The 11,054-nt window shown below is 49.3% G+C and overlaps 1 protein-coding gene across 1 annotated transcript; it reads right to left on the minus strand.

The window, feature by feature from the left end:
• Positions 1–5,526: 5,526 nt before the first annotated feature.
• LOC123090886 (cytochrome c oxidase assembly protein COX11, mitochondrial) lies at positions 5,527–10,686 on the minus strand. The gene is made up of 6 exons (XM_044512242.1): positions 10,264–10,686; positions 9,610–9,662; positions 8,698–8,770; positions 8,514–8,618; positions 6,236–6,316; positions 5,527–5,832 (listed from the first exon to the last, which is right to left on the minus strand). The coding sequence occupies exons 1-6, from the start codon at positions 10,558–10,560 to the stop codon at positions 5,734–5,736; spliced, it is 708 nt and encodes a 235-aa protein (XP_044368177.1). The 5' UTR covers positions 10,561–10,686; the 3' UTR covers positions 5,527–5,733.
• Positions 10,687–11,054: the final 368 nt, after the last annotated feature.

Below are 11,054 nucleotides of genomic sequence, written 5' to 3' on the forward strand. Positions count from 1 at the left end.
TAGTGATCCCACAAAATTCACACCGAACACCCCGTGATGCAAAAATGCGGAAGAGTTTAAACCCGTATGAGTGAGACATATGGTGCGGAATATTTCATAGGTGATTGGATTTTCATTGGCTTCCGGCCACCTTTTTGTGTATCGTTCGATCAGGGATCCGATGACCAAGTGCCCCTTCTTCTTATTCTGCCGTTTTCCTTCTCCGACCCCAACGACCCCAACCTCCCCTAACGCCAGCCGAACCGCAGGACCCCGCCACCCGTGTGGTAATGCTATCACATGTGCCTCAATGCCCCTCCGGCAAGCTATCGCCGCCCTGACGTTCCCCCTGAACCTCACATTTGTCTTAGCGTCGGGAACCCCTGCACCCGAACCAGTCAACCTCAGCAATCATGTCCTTCGTCGCCAGTAGCAAGCCGTGCCGGCCCTGTCTCTGGCCTGGCCCTGGCTTGGGCTTGTCGGCGACACAACGTCTGACTATGACGTCTACGTCTCACCATCGGGATTGCATGAGAAAAAAAATAGGCACAAACGCGGAGATACATTCCTATGTCTACCACCCCGCTATTGTAAAGTGGTTTCACTTGCCAATTATTTTCGAGGGAGCACAACTTAAATCCCCTTCTGAAAAGATTACTAGTTTTTTATAAGGCAAAATGTGATGCCGCCTAGCCGCAGAAAAAAAGGGATGATTCCCTGAAGAGCTTTTTTCTTCACATGGATAGCCAAACTTCATCACTTGATTATCGAAAAATAACTTCTTCCCATAAACCCTTTATACGAGTGTTATGTTCTAAGTAAAATTAAAATGCAATTGTTATGGCATACTTGGCCTCCTACCAAATCAAGTCAGATTTCAACAAAACTCATTTTAAAATATCAAAAGTAAAGAAAAACAATACCATGTAACTTGTCCACTCGCTGTATTTTGAAACCACATAAATTCCGACAGCTAGGTTTGGGAATTTTTTTTTGTCATGCCAACTTTAGGTTCGGTTCCACAGTGGAGGCTATACATTAAGTATACATTTTCTCCAGGCAAGTATTATACTTCCTCGGTCTTAAAACAAGAGTCGCTTCTTTAGTACTCCCTCCGTTCGGAATTACTTGTCTCGGATATAGATGTATCTAGAATTAAAATACATCTAGATACATCCATTTCTGCGACAAGTAATACCGAACAGAGGGAGTACAAAGTTAGCAAACACATTATAGAGGCATACACACGCACACAACTGCAAAAATGCCAGGAGGACGATAAGACGAGTAACTAAAATTTTCTGCGTGTGTACCACATGCCAAAAGCGAGGAGACGTTCTCAAGTTGACACGTCATCATCACCGGCTGTTTACTTTGTCCCGACGTGCTTACGTGTCACATCACTGGCCGCCGCTGTCCGGAACAGAGACCTGGCACTTGGGTGCATCGCACCGGGAGACGCCCAAGTCTGAAGCCTTTGACTGGCCACCTACGCCCACACCGGCCGAGTGAAGATCACATGAGAGCATCTGCAGCCGCCACACGTCTCAAACCCGTTTTAAACGCTCGGACGGATAGACCGGTCAAGAAAATTTGATTCATATGGCCTTCTCAAACGGGTCTCAAACGTTCGGATTGACTGGCACCCCTCATATCCAACCCAAATATGAGTCGGATATAAGGCGCCCAGACGCGTCCGTCACGTCTGACTGATGATGGGGTCCCATACGAAATCGCCCGAAAACCCGGCAATCTGGTGGACGTCTCCTTCGGTTGGTGCGTGGGGGGAGGGGGGAGGGGGGTTGTGAACACCGCGTGGCGCCGGTCCGGCGAGGCCAAATCCGGCTATTTAAGCCGGCCGGCGTCCCTCAACCCTAGTCCATCCACCTCCTTCCTCTTCGCGTCGCCCAGCCCGCGCTCATCCACCTCCCTCTCTCCCGCTCCAGCGCTCGTCCCACACTCTCCAGCTTCGCCATGGTCCGAAAGAAGATAACCACCTATGTTATGCTCACGCCGGAGTGCCGGTACGAGATCGAGCAGGAGATCTGGGCGAGGCGTGTCGCGCATGCCCCCTGCATTCCTGTCGGGCTGCCTTCGGACTCGACGGAGGAGGAGGGAGGGGAGCAGCAACCGGCTCCGATGAAGGTGACGGATCCCGAGGACGACGAGAAGGCAGAGCGGGAGCTGGCGCCGGCTCCGGCTCCGGGCTTCAACATGAAGCAGGCTAAGGTGGGGTTCGTCATCGCCCAAGCGGACGAGATGGCGGAGCAGCAGGACATCCTGAATTTCATCCTGGATGAGGCCTATGTGAAGGCCAACCGGCGGTTCATCCGGCAGGAATAGTCAGCGACCGACACCCTCTTCAACGAGGTTGAAGCGGAGATGGATGTGGAGGTCGCCACGAAGGAGCCGGAGGAGTCGCAGGAGCCGGAGCTGCGGTTGCCGTCAATGTAGTGGACATCTCCGACGCTAGTTGATCTACTTAGTAGGTAGATTTTTTTTTCTTTACATGCTTTTGTATGGATTTAAGATTTATAGTATGAGGCACCTAGATGCACTCTCCGGACACGGGTGTTTGAGTGTCCGATGTGAGTATAGTCGCTATGATTAGGCCAACTCCACCGCGCGACCCCAAACGGACGTCCGTTTTGTCTGGATTCTGTCCGTTTGGGTAGGGGTTTGGGGTCGTGTTCGGGCTTGTCCTGGGATGCGGTGGCCGTGCGCCCAGCGCGCGGCCGCATCCATTTGCCCCATCCTGTCCGCGTATATTTCTTTGCAAGTCCTTCAACTTTTTTTATCATTCATTTTCGATACATGACAATACATCATCACATTTTGACTAGTAAAGAAAGGCCAAAGAAAACAAGAACCACAAGAATACATTTGAGAAGATACCCAACTTCCGTAACTGCTCCATTGAGTTGGGTTAGCGCCTTTTCGATGCACTCATTGTTGATCTGTGGAGGAGACACGACGTTGCCCCCTCCTTTCTTCTTCAAGCCAGAAGTCGACGTTGCTTCCTCACACGTAGTATCGTGCCTTGTTGCTTCTTCGCACGTAGTATCGTGCCTAGACTCTAATCTAGCAACAAGTGCACTTGTCTCATCTAAAGCCTCTAGGCTAGCTAAAAGTGCACGAACATGCACTACATTTTGCTCTATCGACATATCGATGCACTCTTCTTCCCAATACCAAAACTTGCATCCGGTCTACACAATAAAACTTAAAGTTAGCACCATTAGTCTAATCCAAGAGCACAAACATGCACCAAAGCTAAAAGAGCACATACCCCATCGTTTAAGCACTTGATGAACACCCATTCGGGATGCTCCGGCGTTGTAGACACGCGGCGCACGACCACCCTTGGGCAGTGGTTGCACTTGATGAGGGGCAACGGTGCGCCGACGAGCTTTTGGGCAAGCACCGAGCCCGGCCGGCCGCCATTCGCGTATCTGCCGGCGGACCACCGACGGTGCAGATCCGAGCGGCTAGAGGACGAGCCACTGCCTGCATGTGGCCTTGCGGCCCTGCCAGGGCCTTCCGGCAAGGTGCCCGGCCAGTCCATGGCACGGCCCGGCCTCCCACAGTCGGGCGAGCTCAAGACCGACCGGATCCGCCCCAAATCCGGCCGGCGGGTGCGCAAACAAGGTGGCCGTGCTTGGGTAGCTCGGCGGCGACGAGAGGGAGGGGCTGGGCAAGCGCGCGTCCGAGGTGTACGGCTGCAATGGCAGCGGGCGGCCGGCGGCGGCGAGGGGGAGAGAGGGGAAGAGTGTGGAAGAGTGAAGTGGATGCGGCCGGAGGGAGGAGGGGGGCGGATAGAAAAAGGCCCGTCCTGTGCCATCGACGGGCAGGCCAGGGGAGGACACGCGCAGACGACCCGCGCGTCCGCGTGGTGTCCGTTTCACCCCAAAAGCGGACACAAAACGGATAAAAGTTCGTTTGCGCCCGCGCGCTGGGCCGCCTCCTTTGTCCCTTTTACCCCAAACGGACGGAGGCGGGCAGGATAGGGTCGCGCGGTGGAGTTGGCCTTAGAGTATCTGTAGCCGGAGTACTCACATCATCATAGGACACGGGTCGAAACGTGACAACCCGGATCGGATCCGCATCGTCACGAACTTGGCCAAACTCACCTCAGCACTTGTACTGCACTGCACGCATCATCCAAACGAGTACCTGCGTAAAGATGACTGCCGCACCGTACGGCATGAGTTGGTACGTACGTGCGTACGTCGCCACCGCCACGGCCGCCGTACGCAGCGAGCAGCGACTGTCTCCTGCGCCGCGCAGCAACACGATGGCAGGCATGCAACCGAACTGATGCAGTGCTGCTGCAAAAGCCGGCGCGCTCCGTGCTCCGCCGCTAGCCGCCGAGGCGAGGCCGAGGCGCCTCCCAACAGACATGGGCCGTGGGTGTCGTAGCATATGCTGGTGTCAGCGACGAGGCGTCGGGGCTCGCAGGCCGCAGCAGCCTCCGTGGACGGGGGTGGATTCGGTGGCGCTCGCCGGTCCCGGACGCCGTATCCAGGCCCAGGCCCAGGGGCCACGGGCCACGGCCACGGCGAGGCGATCCGCACGGCGGATTCGCTCCCTGGCGCGACGCGGGCTCGCGGCCAAACAGTAGCGCCGGTACAAGAAAAAGAGGTACTCCCGCACTGCCTCCACTCAACGTGCGACAGCAGCAGCAGGGTAGCCCTGGCCTCGTCTCTTCTCCCGTAGCCGCGGGGGCGGGGCCAATCGAATCGACTGCACAGTGCTGCCGGCTGCCGGCTACCGTCCGAAACACCTGTGGTGTGGTTCACCAGATCACCAGTACCGTCCCATAAGATTCCATCGATTTTTCATGTGGTCTTCTCTCCTCCTAGGCAGCCATGCATGTCGCGACACACACAGCACGTACACTAGCTGGTGATACATACTCCCTCCGTCCCATAACGTAAGATCCTTTTTGACACTACGCTAATGTCGAAAAACATCGGAAATTTAAGAGTATTTTTTTTTCTACTACATCTGGGAGCTACGTACTCAGTGACACGTCTTATATTTGTTTAAGGAGTAGTACTTACCAATGGTATTTGTTGGCACCACATAGTACAGGACTTGAGAAGAATGTCAAGTCAAAATCTTATCAGGATGTGTTATTTTATTCTGACAAAATCTTATCAGGATGTGTTTAGATTTGGAACATCAACCCTCAATGTCTTCGGATACAACCTAAAAAGGCTTGCATGTTCTTACTGCATAAACCCTTGTGATCATTTCGCAAAATTTGTGTAACTCTTCTACTTCTAGTAAAAATTCTGGCCCTGGCTGATCGAGATGAAATGCAAAGGTACGGTCCTACGTAATAACTTCAACAAGAATACTGATTTTGGTTATTATTTTTGTTGTTGCTACTTTTCCTGAATTTTCCATTCATCGCGAGCATCTGAGCCGGGGTTCAGACGTAGATTACCAGGAAAAAAAACTTTAATCATTTAGGTCCAAACACACGTGATAAAGTTCCCTGATCCCATCAATACATTCATTCCCGTTCCTCGATTCTTCAGATCAGCCCAAAACTGTTTCTCAAATTTGACTGCATCGGAACAACCCTTGCAGATTATTTGCAAAAATTTCCACCAAACCATGTGAACTAATAACTACATGAAAAACCTAACCTTTTACTCTTGGTGTTACATGACAAGGAATTTTTAGGAACACAATTTGCGTAACAGTTTCAATAGAATTAATGTTACGGGTCACTTACAAACTTTCCTACTCTTTCACCTTAAAGAATGTATAGGAAAGAACTATGTTGTTCACCCCGTCCATTTTGGGGTCCGTCTCAAACTCAGGGTCAATGTAGAAGAATACCTGAAAGTTTTCAGGTGCATGTTACAACAAGCAGCAGAGCTACCATTTGCAAGGAAAAAAAGAGAGTACTAGCAGAGTTATGCTACAGTAGTTCAACATACACAGTTTCAGGTCCTGTCATTAGAAATAATAGACTTGTATCTAGACTATTATAATAAGTTAAGTCCCAACCAAAATAAGCAATGTAGAGTAGACCCTTCTCTTTCTGCCTCGATTTATGACAGGATATCTAGGAATTTTCTTTTATAGGATTGTTCTTGGAATATATATTTTTTTTTGCCCTTGGAACGAAAGGTGAGGTGCCCTGAATCTCACTGTTTACGTTGTTTTTCTGTTTGTGCAGAAATAATGGTGGCAACTAGAAAAGCCATCATTACTGTATAGAGTGCAAAATTAAACTCACCGGCATGTCAATCTGCTCCCCTGGAAGAAGTGTTTGCTCCTCAAAGCAGAAACATTGTATTTTATTGAAGTAAATTGCAGCCTGCAGAGTAGGAAAAAAGGGCTTGTAAACTCGAAACATCAGGAGACATGACTTGGCATAGGTAGAGAATACCCTCAACTTATCTTCAGTGAAACAACAAACTAGGCTGAAAATTTAAAGTCATCTTAGTGCTTCATGTTAAAAAAAGAAATAGCCATCACCTCAACAATGGTTTTATATCTACAATTTTCTGAAAGCAATTTCATTTTCACCTCATTTGCAAAAGTCAACCGTGATTCATATTTTTCTCTGGTACAAATCAAGTTCAGAGCTATTTTACCCAACGTATTGCCACGTAGGCACTGATTATAGGCTAACAAGAAGAAAACATGATGAGAAGTCTACAGTCTGAACACTCTTGACAATCATGCTTCCCAGCACATGCCAACAAGGTTAAGGTTTCGAAGTTGTGCTCCATCAAAGACAGGGGTTTCTTTGATTCATAACAATTGCAGCTTATTTGACATCACAAAAATACATGTACCTAGTCTTGTTTCTAGGGTAGGGCTTTTGTAACAGGTCGAGTATAATCTTCAAAGAGTAAAGGATATATCTATCAAAACTTACATCTGCAAATAGTAGCAAACCAGTATGAGACATGCATTTTCAAGGCTTAACTACAATGTCTCATGCTCTTATGTATTTTGAAGGTCCTCTACAACTCTAAAGTCTGAACCACAAAAATCGACAGAGATTTTCTGATGTTCTAAGATGCTCTAAGAAGATGAAAGGAAAATATTGCACCTGACATTTCTTGGCCATCACAACATAGGAAATATTGCCAGAAGGAACTACGCTTTATTGGTTGAACATATTGTCGTTCATCATAGCATCTCTAGCAGATGCCTCAAAAGTCATATTTGAGGAGAATTTTTTTGTTTGGGGGAATTAAGCATCAGCTAGCAGATCCCTCAAAAAGTTTAATCCCACAAATATGCCACCCCCTCCCCCCCAAAAAAAAATCTGCCGTCCATCTCAAATTTAGTCCAGCAGCAGCCATTCTCAGTAAAAATAGGGAGACGCTCGGCTCCCGCCTGCTGTTGCCGCCGCCGACCCGGTGACCGCGAAATGGATCCTACCCCACCCCCACTGCCCCCGCAATCCGGCGAATCTCGGAGCAACGAGGAATTTCACAAAATCGGGCAGCAGCCACTTCAGCCGGTTCCATGGTCGGCAGCATCCCGCTCATCCCGGTCCGTTCTTTTCCTCCTTCTCCACCCCCTGCCTGACACAGCCACTTCCCGTAGGCGTTTTCCCAGGCCGCTGCCGCCGCCACCAGCCCCATCTCCAGCGACCGAGATGATGCAGCTACGCGAAATTCTGTTGCAGCAAGATCATGCAGTTAGGCTTGACTGCATGCTGCCTGCTCTGCACGAGCCACGGCATGCCAGGCAGAGCGTGCCCACGAACGAAGCCGCCGCCATCGCCCTCCGCCTCGTGCGCTCCACGCCCCCCCCCCCCCCCCCCCCCCCCCCCCCCCAGCCATGAAGCCCGTGATCTTGAGCTCGCAGCGGGACTTGGTGCTGAGCACCACCTCGTGGCCGATGGGGTTGAGGAACTCGCTGACGCCGATGGACCTTGGGGTGCAGCTGGGCGGCGCTTGCTCCCGTGGATGACGTCCCCCGGGTTGGCTATCGAGCGTGAATTCGGACTGCACCGGCGCTGGAGCTGCTGGCCTTGGGCTTGGGCACGTGCACCTCCGACGGCTGGGACCGGCACTGCAGCGACTTCTTCAGCACGAACCACACCGTCGGCACCGGCACCGGTGCCGCAACCTTCTCCGCGCTACATGTGCTGCTTTGTGTTTATGGGGATTGCTTGTGTATGCGTACGATCATGATGATTGTGGGCTGCGTGCGTGCATGTTATATGTGTTTGATAAAATGCATGACCAAAAATTTAGTACAGGGGATTAGGTTTTAGGGGATCTGCTAGCTGAAGAAAACTTTAATCCCTCAAAAAAATTGAATTTTGGGGATATGGAGAAGGTTTGAGGGATTAAGTTTAGAGCATCTGTTAGAGATGCTCTCAGGAACACTATGCAGCAATGAGAACAACGTATTACACAAAGATCCCACAAATTTCTGACAAAATAATAAAACAAGATAAACAGATACAGCTATACTGCAACATGCAATTAGGTTCCAACAGGAAACAGCAGGGATATGAAGAATATGCAAGATTACAGCTTTTATACCTTCATCGGAGCAACATTATACGTTGACACACCAGTAATTGGAGCTGAACTGCGATTTTCAGCAGTATAAAATGCAAGAGCACTTTCACCAGGTTTAACCTTCACCTGTAATTGGAATAGATCAACAATAAATACACGCACAAACAAAAATGCTTTTTCATTGGCGCTAAAGTTCTGATAGTACCTCTCTCTGCGTAGGAATAAACTTCCATGGCATTCCATCAGCAACATCAGCATTAAATTGGATAACTATCTCTCTGCAAACAAAATGGACGCCTTAATCTAAGGAACAAGGGAAAGCGTCGACATAAAAACTGAAGCACTACTTTACTTCCGGCATGACATTACAGGTGAAATGCTATGCCACTTATGTGAATACCAGGAAACTGCAAGCAGATTGTTTTTTCTTGTTTGAAGGATCGACAACCAGTTCAATTCAAACGTTAAAAAGGGATCTATTTCAGCACCTTAACGCTTTTGTCAAGTTCTACAACAGTTAGCTTACGGTTAGTACTGCAGACATGCAATGCTGGTCAACACTGTAGCAACTAAACCTTCAAGATAACGTATTCCATATATCTCCCACCAAATCAAGAACCAGATCAAGTGTTATATCAGCTTCGTATTGACGAGGAAATAAAATCAGAAGGACCGTGTTGGGGACAAGCAAAAGGAATCTACTTTATGCAAACGTTCCCAAAACTAACTACAGCCAAGTTAGAAGTCACACTAGAAGTGCTCTTTATAAGGTATGAACAGCCAAGATGAAACAGCAAGTTATTCTAGAGAAGTCAGCAAGCACAATGGAGCAGACTGGAACTTCACGACCTCTCAGAGTAAACTCACGGTGAAGTCCTTGAATGGAATCTTCAGATCAACAATTCTTTCTTTAGAAGTAAAACACACAAAAGCTTCGCGCATCAATGAATAATTATATTAACATTCAAGGTACAATAAAATGAACTGTGCTAAATAATCTATCAAGAGGAAACTGCTAAGGGAATGATAGTTCAGTGGTATGGTGTGGGGTTCAAAAAGATCTAAACGGAAATGGAAGTACCCAAAATCTTGGTACACCATGTTTAACAAGGGTCACCTTGATGGCGTCGTTCCGACTCGAGCATGTCGGGAGATCTTCTCCTCTACACTCTGCAGAGGATCAAACATTGTTATACACCAGGAACACAACACTCCAAGTACAAGCACACTGGATGTTCACTCTTAATGCCCTTTTCGACTATTTATCTATTTACCAGCACCAATAAGAGTTGTCTCCATACCAAATTTTAGACTAAGCCTGGCAGTTACCATTTTTTTTTTCAAAATTAGATCAACACCTTGCATGCAAATCTTTGTCTTGAAATGAACCAGAAATAGTTTGATGGCATTTCAACAGAACATGCACAAATTTATAGATGGCCATGGATAGAACATACAGAGGCCCAGGAGAGGCCGCATTTCCCCATGCTATATAATCTTCTAATTAGAGAACTACTCCTTAGTCTACACATCCCCATTTTAACCTTAAGGAAGAGGATCACAAATTATGAACTCTGCGTAACCAAGGAATCATATCAATTCCCGCACATAACATGAACAAGAAGCAGATTTTAAATCTAAACCCTACTCAATCATGGATCGGTGTTGTTAGTATCGACCAAATCAAGCACAACCTAATGGCGATCCTCGCAAATGCGCCGTTCCGAGAACCCCGAACGGGGGGTAGTAGAGGGCGGGGGAGGGGGCAGACCTCGCGGCGCTGGACGGTGCCGCCGTACCCGGTGGCCTGGCAGAACCGGCGGTAGAGCGGGACGGCGGCGTAGGAGGCGCCGACCATGGCGACTGCCACGCCGACAAGGTAACCCAGGGTCTTCCTAGAGCTCTTCTCCCGGCCCGCTGCCGCGGCGGCGGCGGCCGCGGCGGAGGAAGATGCGAGCCCGCGGCGGAGGAAGGCGTCCGCCGCGGGCTGCCACGGATGGCAAGGGGTGAGGCGGCGGGCGAGCGGGACTGAGAGGTGGCGGTGGAGGAGCCTGGGGAGCGGAGGCATCGCGTCGGCGACGCCGGGGGCGGCGAGAGGTCAGAGATGAGGCCACGGATGGCAAGGGGGAATGCCGCCGCCGCGATTCGCCGTGATGGGTTCGGCTTCGGCAAAGTGCAAATGCAAGGCCTGCTATACTGCGAGCGATGGGCAACTGCAGCGATCGGAGACGTTGGATCCATATCAGACGGCTCTCGATAAGATGTTCAGGGTCAGAGGCGCGACCCGCGACAGCGTGTGCTCTGATCGAAGGAAATGAAAAAGACAGCTATGTGCGTTATTTGTGCATACGTTTATTTTGAACACAGTTTATCAATCAAGCTGCATCCACATTTCCACGCATAGTAGAACTCGATTTATATTTATATTTATATTTATATCACAAGAAATCGATTTTGCGCCAAATTTTAGAAAACAATGAGCATGTGTATACTAAAATTCAGAAGATGGACAGTACTCATGCAGTAGCACTGAAGGTTTTTCTTTGAGTCCACCTTTTACCC

The sequence above is a fragment of the Triticum aestivum genome, chromosome 4B, assembly GCF_018294505.1.
Source record: "Triticum aestivum cultivar Chinese Spring chromosome 4B, IWGSC CS RefSeq v2.1, whole genome shotgun sequence".
NCBI classification, from domain to species: Eukaryota; Viridiplantae; Streptophyta; class Magnoliopsida; order Poales; family Poaceae; genus Triticum; species Triticum aestivum.

Bases quoted from the DNA above. Each gene is read 5' to 3' on its own strand.
- LOC123090886 (XM_044512242.1), bottom strand. From the start codon at position 10,560: ATGCCTCCGCTCCCCAGGCTCCTCCACCGCCACCTCTCAGTCCCGCTC. The intron at 8,771-9,609 runs GTGACCCTTGTT...TTTTGTTTGCAG, and splicing joins GTCGGAACGACGCCATCAAG to AGAGATAGTTATCCAATTTA. The intron at 5,833-6,235 runs GTGAGTTTAATT...GAAAACTTTCAG, and splicing joins GGGAGCAGATTGACATGCCG to GTATTCTTCTACATTGACCC.